General features: G+C 31.5%; 2 protein-coding genes across 2 annotated transcripts; one reads left to right on the top strand and one right to left on the bottom strand.

The window, feature by feature from the left end:
- The first annotated feature begins 491 nt into the window (after positions 1-491).
- LOC123699418 (protein ANTAGONIST OF LIKE HETEROCHROMATIN PROTEIN 1-like) lies at positions 492-2,447 on the top strand. Its single transcript, XM_045646388.1, has 2 exons — positions 492-910; positions 1,025-2,447. Exons 1-2 carry the CDS (start codon positions 611-613, stop codon positions 1,898-1,900), a joined length of 1,176 nt encoding a protein of 391 aa, XP_045502344.1. The 5' UTR covers positions 492-610; the 3' UTR covers positions 1,901-2,447.
- Positions 2,442-16,719, bottom strand: LOC123698334 (semaphorin-1A). Its single transcript, XM_045644955.1, has 11 exons — positions 16,392-16,719; positions 9,819-9,958; positions 8,644-8,740; positions 7,996-8,047; positions 6,612-6,864; positions 6,001-6,194; positions 5,744-5,885; positions 4,977-5,658; positions 4,565-4,890; positions 4,235-4,424; positions 2,442-4,121 (listed from the first exon to the last, which is right to left on the bottom strand). The coding sequence occupies exons 2-11, from the start codon at positions 9,907-9,909 to the stop codon at positions 3,899-3,901; spliced, it is 2,250 nt and encodes a 749-aa protein (XP_045500911.1). The 5' UTR covers positions 9,910-9,958; positions 16,392-16,719; the 3' UTR covers positions 2,442-3,898.
- Between the last annotated feature and the right edge of the window lie 3,234 nt (positions 16,720-19,953).

Genomic DNA, 19,953 nt, shown 5'->3' with positions numbered 1-19,953 from the left:
ATTATATCACAATACAAATCTATGTATGTTATAAAGTGATTTATTCAGAAAAGTAAAGCATAGTCTGTTTTGTGTATGGATATGTACAGCACAGTCTATACAGGTCAAGCTTCTAAGTTCTAATGGCTGATGCCTTTATTTATTATGCAGTGATTTGTGTCAGTATTACTTCTTTCCGGTGCAGCACTGGCTCTGGCACTTTGAATTTGGAAAATAATCATTATATTATAATGGTAGTTAGGTATATTTAAACGGTTTACTTGCAAGTAGTGCTTAAAATGTCTACTAGAATCTCTTTTACACAGAATCTCCGCTAGGAGTACTAGTGTTCTGTGCACAGAATAGATGTAAAACCAGGTACATTTCGTTTAGGTATGTAATCAGGTGACAGCATAGGTAATCTATTTGATTTCAACCAAAAGACTAGTACCTACCATCAATTAACTTTTTATTGATAATGACAGTGACAGGTGACAGCGTCACTTAGGACTACTACCTAGGTAGGTACTATACCCATTACAAAATGTAGGTATTATACCTATTGTTTTTATGAAAAATCAAAAAGCTAGCGGAGTTATTTCTCGATATAAAAATAAATAAAGATAAATTAATGATGGCTTTTGATAAAGAGTTTATTATGGAACTTTTTTTAGAAGATAATGTGTCATCTATGAATAGAGTTATCATTGCTGCTGCTAATGTTATAAAGGAAAACCATGACAATATAACATGTATTAATGATAACGTTAAAAAAGAAAGTGCAAATGAAGTGAAACGGCATAATTACAATAAATTTTATAGGGACAATCAAAACACGTATGAGGATAATAAATTTTATGAAAACATTCTTATTAATTATACTGATGAAGACTATGCTGCTAAATTTATGATGAAAAAGTCCACAGTACAGGTAAACAATATTATATATAATAAAATAATACTTTTTAAATGGTATTTGTATAAAGTTGATTGGTTGCAGTTAAATCAAATAATTATATTTATATTTTATTTGTATTTTTTTCAGGCTCTAATAAATCATCTTAAAGATTATATAAAACCGGGGACATCAAATATTTCATTGGATAAAAAAGTTCATATTTTCCTTTGGTTACTCACGAGTGATTCTTCATTTAATGATGTTGCTAAATTATTTAGTTTACACAAATCTACTGTCAGTTATATTTTTCATGAAATTGCCACACTACTATCAGAACAAAGATATCATTTTATAAATTGGCCATCTCTAGAGGAACAACATGTCACAAGAATTAAAGTAAACAGTAGATATGGATTCCCCAACTGTGTTGGTTTCATAGATGCCTGTCGGTTAAAAGTCGGGTCTAAAATGAATCGGAAAAATAAGCCTGAAATTATTTTATTGCAAGCTGTTTGTGATGAAACATTAATGTTTTTTGATATCCACATAGGAGATATAGGTAATACACATAAAAGCAGAGTTTATAAGGAGAGCCAATTAGCTCATGAATTAAAAAATTTCATAGATTTTGATAATCATATACTGGGAAACTCCGAGTATAAGTTACGGAAGAACTTAATGACCCCCTTTACCAGCGATGAAGTGTTGACAAGTGAAGAGATGAAATTTAATGAAATACATTGGAAAACATGCACCTACATTGGACATGCTTTTGAACTGCTTAAGGAGAGGTTTAAAAAGTTAAATCATATTGATATTAATAAAGCCGAATCCATTAAGACATTGATTTGTGCAGCTTGCATCTTACATAATTTTGTTTTACTTCACGAAGGGAGCTCCTATATGAAAGAAGAAGCTGTGCTTAATGATGATGGGGTCACTATTGATCCAAGTATAGTCAAAACTGCACTGGAGAAACGGCAGTTTCTATGTAATTACATAAATTATATAGATAGCACTTAAAAATATATAAAATGGTATTTTACATCAACTGCATTATATTTTTTAAATGGTGGATAAAGCAATCAAATGAAGGAATGTACTATGGAAAAATTAATATTTTAGTATACCTTCACATAATATGATGTGATACAATTACAAAGATGAAGGGGCTGAAAATATTCAAAGAGGACATATTTTTTTTCTCAACTAGTGATGAATATGAATAATGAAAGCAATATACATTAATGAAATAATACATATTTTGATGAAATTAAAATGCAGTGTCAACTCTAGGTTAGAGCAAGATAAACAATTGCTGGAGAGTGGAGGCTTAACAAAACTGGATAAGTTGCATAATTGAATAGGATGAATTTTGCATTTTATAAATAGCAGAAGTCTCAAAAAATAAGGTTACTATCAGTGCTAGTATAATATTATATTATTAAATAATTTTTAAAGAAGGTTTCTCGATGCCCTTTATTTTATGTTAATTTTATATGTTACATCACATAAATCGAAAAGCGCTGTTAGATAATTGTAAATATGAAATAAAAGATTTATACATTTTTTTAATTCATTTATTTAATACAAAGAATATAAATAATACATATTCTCGGAGTACACAGTCATTTTAATTGAAATGTATAAAATGCGTGTATGTAATTAACATGTATGATTTTACAATGATACCATGCCACACATTGATCAAAAAAATCAAAATTATTTTAAAAGGTGTCCTAATAATAAACTAACACTTTATATCTAAAATAATAAAAAAAAAAAACTTTATAATATCATAAAACAGAAATAAATTCCGTTCATTATTTAACCTTTGAGTCACGGTGGGAATACTTATTAATTTTTATAGATCTCTGATTTTCTCAGGTGGTACAATTAGCCTTTTTTTCATTAGTATCAAAATATTGTTAACTTTTTATTTTTATACAATTATAAATACTTGAATTTGTTAATTATTTTAATGAGTCAAAATCGAAACCATACTCTTAGTAGGTAAATCGACAAAATAATGTTAAGCTATGAACAATTTATGTGCTACGCATTATGGATGAATCGAGAAAACATATACATATAAGGACTATCGGGGATATCTTAAAAGCTTCGCAAACTTTAAAACATGTATTAACAGATGATTAAACATATTCTATTCATTTTATGCTTCCTAAATTACATTAGGCACTAGATTGGCAACCTACAAGGCACTATGCACTTAGCACAGCAATTTTAATCTAGATAACAACAACAATTTTTACTTTTTAATGTAATCAATTGTTTCTTTTTATTTTAATTACATGTTTCATTTGCTTATAGCTTGTTTCGCTCTATTTTTTATGCCGAAACATTAAAAATAAATTTTGCTAGATATGATACTTATGATTATTATTACCTACGTATTATTTCGATTTTTGATATTTGAACTAATTTCCTATGTATATGAAGACCACTATTTCGCTTTATATTAGCATTATATACATATTTATATTTACAGAGCTGCGTAGCGAAATTATATATCTACGTAAATGTGGAATGTATTAGGTAGGTATAATAGCTTTACCGATTTACAATGGACACGGTAGATAATACTGAAAAGATAACATTTTTTTCACTATGGGTGTATTTATATATGCATTATAAAATATTACAATTCAATCCAATTTTTTAAAAGTTTATACATACTTCACAAACTTAGATTTACCATTCATGTATCATACATTTCATGGATTTGTTTATAAATGCACGTGTATTTACTATTTACCACTGCAGTTTCTTGTCATTTAAAACTAGTATATCAATATTTAAACTATATAAACTGTACAACAATATAAAATATATTTTTATTATTTACAAAGGAAAGAGTCACTATCACGTTCACAACGATCAATGCAAACTACACTTGCTGTTCTCACCGATTCGCTCGGAAGACTTGGCACACGCGATACAAAGTCATAATTCATACTATCACTTTGAAATAGTTCCATACACTGTCTTTTCGGGTATATTTCATATGTAAGTCTTTTTAACTTTTTGTAAAGTGCCACATTTTAGATCCTTGTCGAGAGATTCCGTAGAATTGCGAAGATCAAGTGCACGCTCCTTACCAAGTTCTATGTGCAAATTATCTTGTTTTGCGAGGGGGCACACGTTCGCTACCATATTCACATTTTTGGATCTAGGTGGCATATACCCAGAATTCACATTCAACGGAGTTTCCAACGGACTTAATCTGAAAATAAATAAAATATCGTTATTTTAAAATATTCGTAGGTAACTATGTTCGTATTTTGAAGACACATTGATTCAAAGTTTATTAAATTATTATTATTGACATTAAGTTACCTGTTTAAATGATTGTGTTGTTCATTGAATGGTGAGGTATCGGTAAAAAATGGGTGACGAAATCGCCGAGAAAACAGATATCCGATTACAAAGCCCACCATTAATGTAACTAAGCATGAAGCCACTACAGCCGTTAAAAGTGCTTGCGCGCTATAAATGTTGCCATCTGCAGCTTCCACTGTCAATAAATCTGGAAAAAATGATAATTAATGTTATAAACTGTTCGCATTCTGTCACACCCTCTTATCATTGAAGTTCTTAGAGAGGTTCCGAGGTACATGGAACGAAAATCATGTTAATTTGGTATTAAATAATATTTTATTAGTTTACCTGTTTCGTGCTTATTATCGTTCATATGTTTTTCTTCAGATAACACGTTTGTTTCGACCACTTCAATTAAAATTTCATTTTGAATATCATCAGTCTTTTGTCGTAGATTCGGCTCAGATTGCGTTGGTTTTTTTGTCGCTGGATTCCTATTGCTATGCCTATCGTTTGGCAAAAGAGCAGGAAGCTTATTACATATATCGGTCTTTCCATATTCCACGTTTTGTAAAAATCTTTCCGGATTCGGAAACTGTCTATTTCCCACCCAAGAACATTGCTGCTGCTTTGAGTCCCATGCACAATGAGGATCTTGTAATGCTACACATTCCCTAAAAATAGATAATTGCGTTTAGTTAAATATATAGAAATATAATCAAAACAATATTTTGTGTTAAACGTGTGATCTTTTTTTTACCTGCATGATTGCACATTTGTGCAGTGAGATAAGGCCACGGCTCGTATGATATCTCCAGATGACACGATAAGTTTTTCTGTTGTAAGTGCGACGTGCATTTGTCTTATGGGCACGCCTTGTGGCAAAACTTGTACTTCAGATATTACAGCAGTCCTCACTGGATTTCTACTGTATTCGTCTACACTTGCATCAAACACTCCTTCATTTGAAGCGACATTCACAGCTTTAATTACTCTTCCGTCATCGGTACCAACATACATAACGTCATATTTATTTCCATTCATTGATTGAACTTGCGGATGTATGGCGATAGCTGAGAATCTATATTGGAGGCTCACTCTTATAAGGATTGGACGTGCTAAGAAAGATGGAACTGCCTTGTCCATAAGTGGATGCGTTTTTATAAAATTAACAGCGGAGTCAGATAAAGTTCGACTGTCTTCTACGCATGAACCTGGCTGGGGATGTGGAACTTTTTCTTTTTCTAATTGCAACCAATTTGAGTTCATGCTTTCTTGCCCTTTAAATGGTCCCTCGAAAGCGTCTAAAATATCTCTCATTGCAAATGCGCAAACGGCTGAGCCACCTATTGCGTTTTGTGGGGTAGTAAAAACTGCATAGACTATATCATTCCTGCTACCTCCACTTCCATATATACCGTTAATTATTTCAGTGGTGGCCTCTACAAATAAAGAAAATAATTATAATTTGATAATCATATCTATAGTTTATACCATAAATCTCCAATGTTGAATTATTTTACTCACGGATTTCATCGAAATAGAATGGATAATCTCCAGGAATTGAACAATTCAGTCGCGTTTTTAGAAATGTTGTCCATCGATCACTAAAAGTGTGTGGTCCACCCTTGTCATTCAGACAAACTCTGGCTACTCTCGAGTAAACGGCCTGTGTGAAGATAAAAATAAAATAAATAAATTATCTACACATTAAACATTGAATACATAATTATAGTAAATCCTTCAATATTCCTTTATTCTAAATTAAATTTAGATGAACTTACTTTTCCACAGTTCATGAATTCTACAGCAGTTTCGCGGTAAAAGAAGTAAACATGGCTGGTTGATGCCACTGCGCTAACGAAAGAAGGATCATTCAGTAGGCGTAAATCGGAATGTTCTGTCCTTACTGGTTCTCTATATATCAATGGATCAGTTCCAGAAAAATCAGCTGCCGTGGCCGTGTAGAGGTGACCATCTGGGAAATAAAAAATAAAAATGAATAGCTGCAAATATATGAACATATTATTAAAATAAATAAATTAAAATATATCCTACGGTTTTAGAAGTAAGTACATAGTTAGTTGTTTTACCTACCTAACTACTTATAATGTGAAGTTTACAGAAAGTGCAATGTAACTGTACAGGGTAATAATGTTGATTCATATCGTGAATCGTGCTCGGTACAGCCTCTCTGAAGAAGCACGGCTCTAATGGCATTATGCTGTTATTGCAAACTACTTTTAATTTAAATGCCAAAATTAAAAAAAAAATATAGTTAATACATTGCGTATTGCATGTAACGTGAGATTAACCCTAAAAGTGTTACAATTAAAGATATTAAAATTGGTAGGTAATCTCCGTATACGTATCAAAATAAGTCTTAAAAAAATACCTGTAAAAATAGCAGTGGAATTGTGTTGCGGGCTGTATGGACATCTCCCGGTACCATCAAATTCTTCTAGGTGGTGATTAGGTGGATGTCGGGCATACCGACGACACATCGGCTTGAAAGCATTGGTTCCACACACTAATAGCCGACCATGTGCTCGCGCGGCTACTCGTAGATAGTTTTGGCATTCATCTGCTGATTTGCCTTTTAATTGACAAAGTTCTCTGTGTGCGTCTGTCGATTGCCATTCCAAACGCTGTAATAAAAAATAGTTCTTTGTATTATTCTATTTAGGTACATTGTTATGCTGTTTAGCAACTTACTTAGGTTAGGTAGTAGTAGTAGGTAGGTTAGGTTATTTAATGGAAAAACAGTTCTCTGATAAAATACCGTACCAAATGCCTAATGTACCATATCGTATCAGTGCATGAAAATTACATTGGTATATCGTAGTAGATACGCTTCCATATAATTTTGCCATTGTTGTTAATGGCATAATGCCAAAACTGCTTACTGACCTTACGCTTCCAAATGTAAAATAACATTATAGTTTGAATATGTGTGCAAATTCCAATACGTATTATTACGACGAATAGGTAAGAACGATTCGATCGCGTGTGCATCAATCATGGGTTCATAACGTGACTACGATAATTCCATCAAATCATTGCGCATGCATGATGGAGATGTCTCTGGTAGAGACCGCTTCATAGAATAATTAATCGATAATATTTATATGCGAATATATTTAAAGTATATTTATAAAACATGTCTAATAGATGAATAATTATAAGATGCACTTTCATTTATTTTAAAATTAGGCACCTTAATGTCTAATTATAGTCGATATTATTCATAATTAGATAGATAGTTATTGAACTACACTACAATTATACCTATATATTTATCTAGGTACTCATAGCTACGCACATCGTGAGAAAACCTATACAAAAGTTTTGTATATATATACATATTGATATATGGTCGTTGGTACAGAAGTTAAACAATAAAAGTAAACTATCTCGTGAATCCTCCAGTTAGCAGTAGGTTGTATTGTAGAGCATACATAATAAGTTAATATAGCGCACTGACACAGAGACTTGTGTTTGCACAAGATTAGAGACATAAACCAGAAGCTAAATGCTGGCTTTACTTGTCATTTGGCTTACGAACGGTGCGAAATTATTGGTTATATGCATACAGATATGATACATACAATGTACATGTCGTGTTGCGTTATCAAACTGGAAGTGATAAGATAAAACTTCATTGCATTTTGTTAAAATGAAATCGAGTCTTAAAAAGTGTTGATTAAATATTAGTAGCTATTTAAAAACAAAAAAAAAAAAATATTAACTATATGTTAAGTGCTTGTTTAAATGCTTACCTGTTCAGTATTTTCGGATAGGTCATATAAGCTGAGGTTGTAGACCATACTCCTGTAGAAAAAAAAAGAAATATTACTTCTTAATATTATAACTCATATAGCATGTTCTGCACTCATGCATTGAAGTATGTAATTTAAATATTGAAAGAAGAATCGTCCCCTCTTAATCATTGAGAGCGCTTTCACATAGAAAATAGCCTGACTGTAATTTGACTGCATTCCTCACATATGGGAATAGAATAGAAATACCAATAAAGGCATCCGATACAGGCAATTATGTAAAAACAACGAAGACCATTTCAATACAGATGCACAAAAGTGGTTGCGCGCAGCTGCTCAAGAATATTTAGACTGCTGAATAGAGACATTGGCATTCGAATTATTCGCAGACACAATGAAAACATCGGAAGTTTATTGCGTTGCATTTATAGCTCATATACAGCATGTGTCTAGCCCAGAAATAGGCTCTACAAAAATATATTCAATTCACATTATGCAGGTAGGTTCATATGTTTACAAAACACCGTTTTAAAACTTGTTAAATTGAGGTATTAAAGGCGCCTTAAGTTCATTAGTTATAAAAAATACCTATATCTACTTATACTATAATATCAATATAGTAGAAAACTTAAAACAACAATAACTCACCTTCCTCCAACTAAAATTGAAAAATCATCTTTATCTAAAATACGGAAGTGGTTTGGTCCCGTAGTGTTGCCCACGAACTGTTCTGAAGTTTCATCGCCTGCAACAATGCAATTTATTAAAACTTCTAAGTAAGCTGCTAAAACGTGGTGTAAAGGTGAATTATTTGTTCAGTAAATAAGCGAGTCAATAGACCATGTGTGTGCAGTTGCCCTACAACACCCGCTTAACCACGTTATTTGGATTCTGTTACAGAATTCCGCTTAGGGTTGCCAATATAACGCCTCATTGATTTAAGCACGCATAGTTTTACCCTTCGGTCAACTAGTCGTTAAAGTTTGTATTCAAACATAAATATCGATCAGTAAAACGCTTAGGTTGTTAAGTACTTGTTCATTGAGTATTTTACTCTGTTTATAAATAAACGTATACCAAAACTTTTATTCTTTTCTCTAAAATAGGAACTTTAAATGTGTAATATGTACTGAGATACATTAAACTCGAGGACACGTTCATGAGCAATATTTTTATCTATTTATTTTATTATAATTGAGTTTGTAGATATTAATGTGGATCATATGTGGGTTTTAAACTTCACTTATTCATGCATTGAACAATGGTAGGTACTATTGTCTGACGCTAAATATAACAATGAAATTTTTCGATTTCATAACAATTGGTTTGCAGTTCTCACGTGTCAATCTGTATACTAGCTGGCTGTTTTACACCTGCATCTTTGGAAATAGGTACATAAATGTGGGAATATTAGGCATATGAAGGCACTCATCGCTCGTTTACACAGTAACATTGATGTCAAGATTAATAGTAGGTAGTATTCATGACGAATAATAAAACAATGATCTATCTTACTGGTGTTATTGACAACCATTCATTAACGTTTATGGATTGAATAAAAACTTGAATAAAAATTAAGCGGCAGTTTAAGTTGTCCTAACAATTTAATTGCATATTATTTTGTATTGACATACATTTTAAGTACTTGTTATTTCTATTAAATAAATAATGGTTCACTGTAAGGACTTCAGTAAAAACAAAGTTGACTAACATGGTACTGATATCTACAGGTTTTTTGGAATGCAGCTGTCGTAAAGTTAGACCTATAAAAATATTTAACCACATACTTACGATTAATAGTTCTAAAACTCTGTTTCACTTACCATATTTCACATGTATCCGAGCATTGGCATCAGGCATCCACGCTTGGACAGTGGATGCTAAAAGTATTAGGACCGCGTTGGCGACGGCCATTTTGATTTAGAATTGGATTCTTTTTATTAGCTCCATTCTTTAGCGCACTCTGAAACAAATGCACCATCTTTTTAACGATTGAAGAAAAATTTAATCATAAAATTGTCTTATAAATAATTCAGAGGGTCTTCCGTCGATGTTTGCTGGATAGGGTTATCCGCCGCTGAATGTGTTTTAGGTATTTGATCGATTTTCACATACCTACATTATGTAACTTTTGAAATTATTTTATCAAACTCAAACAGGCTAGAATATTGCTGTATATTTTCAACAGTCTTCTTGCGATGGGCATTATTCAAGACAGCGACGTTATTATTTAAATAACGTTAAAATAAATAGTTTATATTTGAACACAACGACGTTTAGGCATTGCATTAATTGTTCACTAGATACTAAATTATCGCAAGGTAGATACGTTGCGATAAGATAACCTGTAGGTGCCTACACTTAATGCACCTGTTCCATGTAATGAAACAACTTTAAATTTCAAAGAAGCATCGTTACACGTTAAAGCATTAATTGAAGAGGTTTACATGAGATATGCAAATAATCGTGTTTTAAAGAAACTGCTCGGCGAGCGATAATTCTCATCATCGTCCATATGAAGCACGCAGCATGCAACCGTGCGCGTCAGTCAGGATTCGCATTCTAGTTTTTTACACTAACTATTCTTGTGATCGTGAGAACTTAACTTGACTTTTTTCTGAATGGGAATATAATTTTTTTTACTCGCTACTGCATACGCTTTGTGAAATCACTTTGTGCATTGCTTGCAATTTTCTTTGTAACATAATTGAGTAGATATGTTATACTCAGACGTTTTATATGACGGATTTATTTAATATATATAACAAAGCATAAAGTTTCAAGAAATTTAGTTACTGCAATACCTAATAAACAATTGTTGATATAAACGACAATTGTTTAATAATAGAAACCCCAGACTTGACACATTAACATACATATTTAATAATACAGAAGCATTGTGCATCGTTTAGTGTTACATATTCCCCGCTGCAATAATATAATTAAAGCGTTTGTTATGTTTGAAAGGGTTGATAAGTACAATGTAACAAGGCGTGCGTGTGGGTTGCAATGTACGTAGGTACCTACAGATGGTATAAATAAGAATGTACCGTCAGCAGTGCTTCAACCTAAATTCCAATTATAAAGTTACTACAATAATTTCATCATTTAAAAATATTCATAAGTTTTTAGGAATGCGTCAATTGTTTAAAAATAAAGCCTAGAGAACAATCAAAGTTCTATCTAGTTTCTCATTTCAATTATTCACTCGTTTTAACTTGTTATTGGATTTTCATGTATTTCATTAGTTTCTGTGGATATACTCTGTGGAATAATTGGCGATGTTTATGCATGAGCCACACAGGAATGATATTCTTTTATAGAAACCAGCCTTGCCTGCAGTCAACGACATCTGTTATGAAGGGTAATAGCAAAAGTAATAAAAATGACATAGCGTACACTAGCATCGAATACAAAATAAGAAGATATACATTATACACGTAAAGAAGGCATTCAGATGAATACTTAATAAAACGGGTTGGAGTTCTATGGTTATGTAAATGTGTTAATCGAAATGCCGTGTTCGTTTATAGCTATTTTATCCAATAACAATGGTATTTTTATTTATATGTAGCCTTGTTGAAGATTAGATATATGTACATAATTTATTTGGTCTATTTTCCATCTTATTTATAGAGAGTTGATTTATACGAGCAGCTATATCGTGTTATAAATGCCTATTAATTAGGTACGTTTTTTAATACATTATGGCGGCTTCTCAACCGGATTACCCCACGTTGTGGCGTGGCCGAGATAGGGCTGTAATTATGAAGATATGTGGTTGATATCCGAGCCTTGGGCAGTGGTCATGCACAAACGTCCCTTGCGATCCCACGAGACTCGGGAAGTCGCGGTTAAGTTTTTTATCATGTAAAGCAGGAGAAATGTATCATTCATTTTCATTATTATTATAAATAGTGGGTCAGTATACGTTTATATTTAAGTATATTGAGTAATGTGGAAATTTTATAATTTTAATGCATCTAAAAAGTTAAACGTTAGAGAAGGGAATGTAGTTAGTAATTGCAATAATAATTTGATAATATGTAAGACTCTACATGCAACTTAATGTTATCTAACACTTAACATTTAAAAATAATTAATACTCTATAAGTATCTATAAAAGTTTGAAAATATCGCCTTGACTGAATGTTTTTTAATGGGTAATAATTTTACACAATAAAATTTAAACTAGTTTAGAAATCAGAAAAAAACACACTAACCAGGTTCCATTAAATTTTATATTAAAACCGGCTTCTATTAAGTTTTAAGCTGTTTAAGTATATAAAACGACAAAGAAACAAAGTTAATGGTTATTTTATATTTTATATAATATTAAAATAAAGTCAACTATATTTTTACTTAAACTTGTTTTATCTTTTAATTTGAGATATTGTCGTAATTAAAATAACAGCTATCACAGACCAACAGTAGATACCTACTACAAGAGCCTACAGTAGGTTTCAGGAAGAGCCGGTTCGATAGTATTTTATTGAAGACGCATAATATGAATAGCTATCTATTAATTAAGTTTAAACTTACAAATCAAGACTTTTCTTTAATACATTATACAAATTTGTATTAATACAAAATATTGTTCTCATATTCGATTTCCTACCTACGTACCTACTCTATAATCTTTTTAACTCCATAACTTCTTATTCGATGGTAATATTTTACGAACTTAATTCGTAAGACTAGACAGGTTCAATAGAAATGATACTAAAATTATTATTATAATGAATCGATGGACCTAAAGGCGTTTATTTTATGTGTTAAATATGCATTTTGTAGTATCTATTTATGTTACTTAATAAAGTAATTTTTTCTCTATAAAAATAAAGAAATTCATTTTTTATTATTCGCTTTAGTAATTACTCTGAAGATGACGTTTTCAAATTATTTATTAAAAATGTACATTACATCTAACTTTGAACTTAAACATCTGTGAATTATCCTATAATTACTGTCATTTGTATATGAATATTTAAACATTATAAAGCAATTTGCAATCGTTATTAATGTACACAATTTGTTCCACCCGAAGTATGCATCTAAATGAATATTTCTAACTCAACATTTGTTAACGAGCTGAAACATTAGTATTGGAATTTTGCGCTGTAATAGATACTATAATATTTTGTTGTTAATATTTCTATTCAGCATATTGCGCAAATATCGTACACAAAAAAAAAAATATTAAAATGTAGGTAATATAACATTTGGCTTACATTTATACCTAATCGTATCTAAACGAACCACTCTATTTATGCAAGTTACTGTAAACATTTTATAACATATTAAATTGAATTCCTAAGGGGAATTGATCATAGGGTCAGAATCAGTATATCCAATCATATAAAAGTTTTCTTATTACTATATGTGAGAGATTTACAACAGAGACTTGGGCTATACTTTCCTATTAGAATGTACTCTATAGTGTACAATATAATGTTGATATTAAAATGATATGGAATTCATGGGGCTATGGACCATACTATGGTTTATGTTCCTTGAGTCAGTAGCTCGGTGGGATAGTCTCCGACATTTATATAAATAAGGAGCACCACTTATGCTACCTGATATAAGCAAGTACTATATGTAAGTTAAAGATTAAAGCTGATGATTGAACGTTATAATATGATGTGATAATATATTCTTAGCATACAAGATTTTCTATGAAAGATCATGGTATTATTAAATACAATTATCATTATCTTGTGTCGTGTGTATGACGCATGCGCCACGCAGCACGTTGATAATGCGATTCATTCATTAAAAACTTAGTTGTGATTGTACCATTGATTTTTCTATTTATAAATCTAGAGATAGATATATTTAATTTAGTCAAGGATTAGTCTTCTATCACTTTGCTACAAATGGCGGGGTGATTTTTTATGAGTACCTATAAAAATAAACTAAAAATACAATAGTTTCAAATTAGCTATGAGTTGAAAAAAGAATTGTACCACAAAAATGTATTAAATATAATTTAAATTTTACTTTAAATTTATACAGCTTTACTATATGTAGTTATAATACGATATTGCTAATGTTACACGAGCATACAAAAATAATATGGTACTTAACAACAAAAAAATAAAAATGTTTTTAGGTAAAATAAATGGGTCTAACCGTTATATTTGCTACCAGGTTAAGTTGTTATTTAACCTCTATATTTAGAGCGACGCTTGGATAGAGTAATTACAGTTCGTTGTGAGTGGCTTATTTCGAAAAAAAAAAAAGAAAAACGTTAAATATATAGAGGAAGCCTTTTGTTTCGAGCGATTTTACTCTATGTATCATTGAAACCTTATCTAAAAGAACAGTTACTAATTTTGAGATTATTTTTGATAGCATGGCAGTGAATCAGTATTTTAATGTCGTATTTTGACCCAGTCACTTGTTTATAATGTGTGTCAGGTTTATAATTTCAATTTTAATGAATCAATACTGTATTGAATACCTATGTTATACTCGTACATTCAGTAAACTATTTATGGCATGTATGATCACATTACAGGATAATTATTTTGGATTATCCGTATAGCATTTGGTTAGGGTTTTTGTTGAAAAATTTGCTTTATTTTTGACATGACGACTTTCTTCTTTTTTTACAAAAATGTTCCTGCATTACGGGGTACATAATTAATACAATCAATGTTTATGTAATTGTCATATTATTAACATGCGCAAATATAGGTATATTACATATTTTTAATAATTTATCTAATATTTTAAAAGTTTTGGTTACTTACCAAATAAACATTAGATTATTCAAAACGAATAATAGAGTATGTTATATATGTCTAGTAATAATAATACCATTTTCCTTAAACATTTCATATTTTTTATACAATTCATTTTAACATTCACTAATCGAAGTTCAATGTAAATATTGTTTCGCCGTGACTTAAATACATATAATATCCAAAAGTCTATTCTTGTGAGTGTGAAACTTGTCTGGGCAATGTGAACTTTAATCTCATTTATTTATTAATATACAAAACTTTTAGAGTTTGTTTGCTTGAACATGCAAATCTCAGGTCCAATTTGTTTTTATAACTGAAAATTGTATCAGATCATTGATGGAGAAAGGCTATAAGCTAGGTAGGTATATATTATCGTCACACTCCGACCAATTGGAATGGAGCAATGTAGGTAAAACCGTACTGCACATACATATTTAACAACATTTTTTCTTGTTTGTCTAATTTTGTAATTACTATTTACTAGTAATTATTCTCATTATTTCTGTATCATTACTGATGAACTGAATTCTGAAATACTTAAAAGTTAATTATAACTCTTCATCAAATAGGTATTAATTGATATGTTATTGAATTAGATACAATTACCCATATTTTTAATGAATATGAAATAAACTTCAGTAAAGTTATCTAGAACCCTTTAATAAAATAATTCGAAACCAAAAACTCTACAAAATCGAATATGTATTAAGAAAAACTAAAGTCCGTATGTATAGTATGTAGATACTCTCTTATAGGTGAAATTACCTACGTGTCAAAAAAGTTTACAAACTTTCCACAAAAACTCTACATAATCGGTCATGTTTAAAAATTCAAATGAGTAGATACAACAACTTCATTTGAAACCATGCTAGTGAGTAGACTATAATTAATATGGTTGAAATTTCACATCGAAAAAGTGTCAAAAACTCTACATAATCGATCATATTATGAAAACCTAAACGAGTCAATACAGAAACAACATTTGAAACCGGGCTAGTTTGTAGAGACTCTATTATAGTTGAAAGTGAACAAAAACTTTTGTGCTTTAAGCTCTACGGTTTACCCCGTGGAGCGTTGACTTGCCTGCGTCCCTGTGCAACGGGCCCAATTGCTTTTGTAGGGACTCCATGATTTACGATAAGCTTTTTTAACACTTTTTTGAACAAAAAATTTTGGACCTTTGTTCAATGGTTCTAGGCGACCATAAACGAGTTATAAATAATGTTTTGTCTATGAGTAAGAAGTTTAGAATGTTTAAAATAATCATTACATATAATAGTTAGTTTAAATATCTATGAAATGTTATAAAAAGTTTCGTGCATATCATTGCATATTTATATAATTATTGTACTAAAATACCTACTTTAATTAGAATTATTAATATTTTAGTATCCATGTACTTTTAATTGAAATAGTCACGTCTTGCGTTTAATTTATAATTAAGTTGTCATGCAAGTAAGCAGTTTATTATGATTATGCTACAGAATGCAATTTTACGCTGTGTCCTCTGTAAACGTTACATATGGTGACCCTAGTTGAGTGTCAACAATACCCGCTCTTCCCTTCCCTACATCTAGGACTTTTTGTAACGTGCATGCTCCACTGTCTACAATATTTATAGCAAACTCAAACGTGGACACTCACCCGCGTAAATTATTCACCGTCTTAAGTAATCCAAAGACATCCGTATCACTGTTTTTAGCTCACAGGTCATCGCATCGCTAGTACACACACTCCTGATTATTAACACTCTTATAACTTTTTAAATAAACGGGTCAGCGACCACATCAGTATCACAAGTCGTGTATCACTTCGGCATCACAGAGTCGTAACCGGTTTGTTAGTAGGTGTAGCGTAGACGTAGCTTGGCGTTGTTTACAGTGAGCGCGCTTAGCGCTGTCGACGTGGGACAAGCTGGCACACACCAACGTACACTCGCGTCGCACTCGGGCCCGGCACTGGCCTGGCACTTGGCGGCGGGCGAGCGCGGGGCGCCCCGCTCCTCTGAAACTTTGTAACTCGAGGCCCGACTGGCCAACTCGCTCGACTAGCTTTTCTATCTCTTTTACTACATGCGCGTGCGTCGTTGCCACGTTCACCTCTCGGTCTCGGCGCTCCACGCGTTGCCAGTTTCACATAATTTTTTGTTTTGTGTTGACGCTTTTAAATGAGAGGCCATAAAATAGAAATGGATTTCGAAGAACAATTTAAGAGCCGAACGATAGATGTTGATACAAAACGAAGTAGATAGCCGTTGTAAATACTAACTCTATCAGTCAAGGAAAATGTATAAAGATAAAGCTTTTACGAATAACGTTAAGAGTTAAGTTGATGCCCTACCGGTTGACCTGCCTCAAACTTTCTATTGTAAGAGAAACTGACATAATGTAGAGTCCGTGGTACTAATATAAATTTGTATTTTTCCACGGTTCTAATAGAAAAATGTTCGATAGACTTATAAAATATACAAGCTCTGCAAAGGTTGTAGAGCGCATTACATATTCGTATCCCTTATCTAAGGTAGACAGGACGCTCTATCTTAGGTCCGATATTGGGGAACGTGTCAGGTGCTACCATTTGGGTTGATACCTGCTCCTTTAGTATTATTATCAGATTTATTAAAGCTAACCTTTTTTAAGGAACAGTTGAGTGAAATAGTATATGCATTAATCTTTGGTTTTATGTAGGTACATCGGATATATTTCTTTCTTCATAAATTTTTTATAGAGCATTTGTATTTGAATAATATTATAGTTCTCTCGAGTCGCAGGTAATGTGCCTGCCATTTATACGCATCTGGTGGATCTTCATGTAACTTTTATGAGATACCAGATTTAGATTATTTATTGAGCCTGGTAAAAATAGCCGTGGCTTGTGTAAAGCGGGTTTAAGAAATAAGAAATATTCGATAAACAAAAATGCTGTTAACCCATAATGTAATGTAAGAGTGCATGTATTTGTAAGTGTTTTATTTTCATAATTATAATGACTTTAATCGGCTTTATAGCAAATATGTAATAGAGGATAATAATATGTTAATAATATGATAATGCCTGAAATCGTTGCAGTCATAAAGAAAGAAAATATTAGGCATGAACCAAAATTCATATCATTCAATATGTAGTCCTAGAAGGCACTAAATCATCTTGACTTTGTCCTACCGTGAAACTATGAAATCAACTTTCTTATACTGTAATTGAACGTTTCATGAAATAGTTCGTCTATAATAGAAAAACATTTCACCCAATCCCGACCATATATACATAAACTTTATCTACATTCACGATATCCATTTAAGTAAAGGCAAGTACAGTTGAACAGAGTTGTAAATGTGGGTCAGAACCAGTTTTTGTTCGAACTCATATGTAACAACGCACTCCTTTAAGTGTAGAACGAACGCCTATTCGGTAATTAGATACATTATGATATGTTATGGAACTGGAAAATACATTACCATCTCGTGGGCGGTCGGGGATTTCATTGTTTATTTCAATTATTATAAATTACAATTAACTAGATGTTGAATCATCATCCTCGCTTCCGGATTTGATATTACCTATCTATTCATAGCTCCTGTTATATAAATATACCTATCAATATAAATATCCATACCAGAGTATAAAGTAAGTTACAAATAAGTTAGCGAATAACACGTGCTCGGAACAAGGCATTGAGATTTATTTAACGAGTGATAAGTATAAGTGATTTGATTTTCCTTACCTGGCTAAAAGGTTAGGTTACCTTCCTAACAAAAAATGTTCCGCGTATAATGGTAGCATATTTATTTTGAGTAATTATACTATTTGCGTATATTCTTTATCGTGCGTGTATTTTGCGTGTATTCTTTAACCAGCTATATAAATGATATTTTTCGGTAAATCTGTCTGTCATGTGGCAAAGATCAAGTTTCATGTTCGCATTTTTTTAATTTATTCACATTTATAATATTCCAAAATTGAATGACATAAATTGGGTGGATTTTTTCTAAAGTTCACTAAAATTATGCTATGTTTTCTATTGTAGCTGAAACATTTTCTATCAAAATATGTCCGTTGTATGGAGTAATTAGGTATGTTGGTAAATTAAACGCAATGCGCAGTTGTTTATGAATGGAAATAGTTAATATGAGCCATTATGTTTCACAAAGCAATGTTAACATTCTCCTTTAATAAATCATCATTTTGTATTACAATTTTTACTCGAAATAAATCGCTGTCGCTTGTTCTTCAGACGAAGTAACTTGTGTTAAAGATTATTATTAGTCAAAATAGAATTATATTTCTTGTATATTTCACAGTTTACTTTATTAAGGTGTACAGATATTTAATTGATATATGTAAAGAAGAAAGGAAAGTAGTTTGACTTCTGAATCGCTCGCATAAGTAGGTACTTCAATGAAGTGAGAAGTTTTTTGGAATACTTACTTTCAATGTACCCAAATTTTCTTTCAATTTCATAATGAAAGAAATAAGTTCAGCGTTTATATTTAACTTTTTTTTATTTTCATCCTAAGGTCGCTGTAACGTAAAGTTCATTAGCATAGTATCTAACCCAGTTCGCTGTATCTAGCCAATTAGAATTAGCGTCTTTGTCTTGCGATAACGTTTCTTTTTATCAGACAGTGGCATTAAAAACAAATTCGTGTTTCATATCGCGTGGTATTCGTACCTACTCTTGATAACGTTAATGAATTGGATTGATGTATAATTCTCTAAAATTATACTTCTATAAATTTATAATACTCAAGACTCCGCTTTCTGAAAGAAAAGAAAAAAAAAAAGAAAATCCTAGGTTGATTATATTCGAGTGTTATATAACCAAGCATGTATTGCTACAAGTGATAACTGCGTTAAAAACAACCGACTTCAAACTTGCACTTGCAAAATTTACAAATACCTACAGACAAAAATGCTCATAAAATAAAAACTACTGGGCCTATCCGAATAAAATTTTTATGGGACCAATTCGACACCATCCCGCATCGAACAAAAAAAGAATCACGTAAATCGGTTCAGAAACCTCGGAGTAATGGGTGTACATACATAAAAACAAAAAAAAAAAATATACCGGCCGAATTGATAACCTCCTCCTTTTTTTTGAAGTCGGTTAATAAATGGGATATCTAATCGCTGTGGTTGTCTATAGATTTATTTTTTATACAATCACACACTCGCCGTTATCAAATTAGGATAAAAAATTACAAACA

The sequence above is a fragment of the Colias croceus genome, chromosome 1, assembly GCF_905220415.1.
Source record: "Colias croceus chromosome 1, ilColCroc2.1".
NCBI classification, from domain to species: Eukaryota; Metazoa; Arthropoda; class Insecta; order Lepidoptera; family Pieridae; genus Colias; species Colias croceus.
Note: the sequence above shows the minus strand (reverse complement) of the source record. Positions and strands in the feature narration are given on the sequence as shown.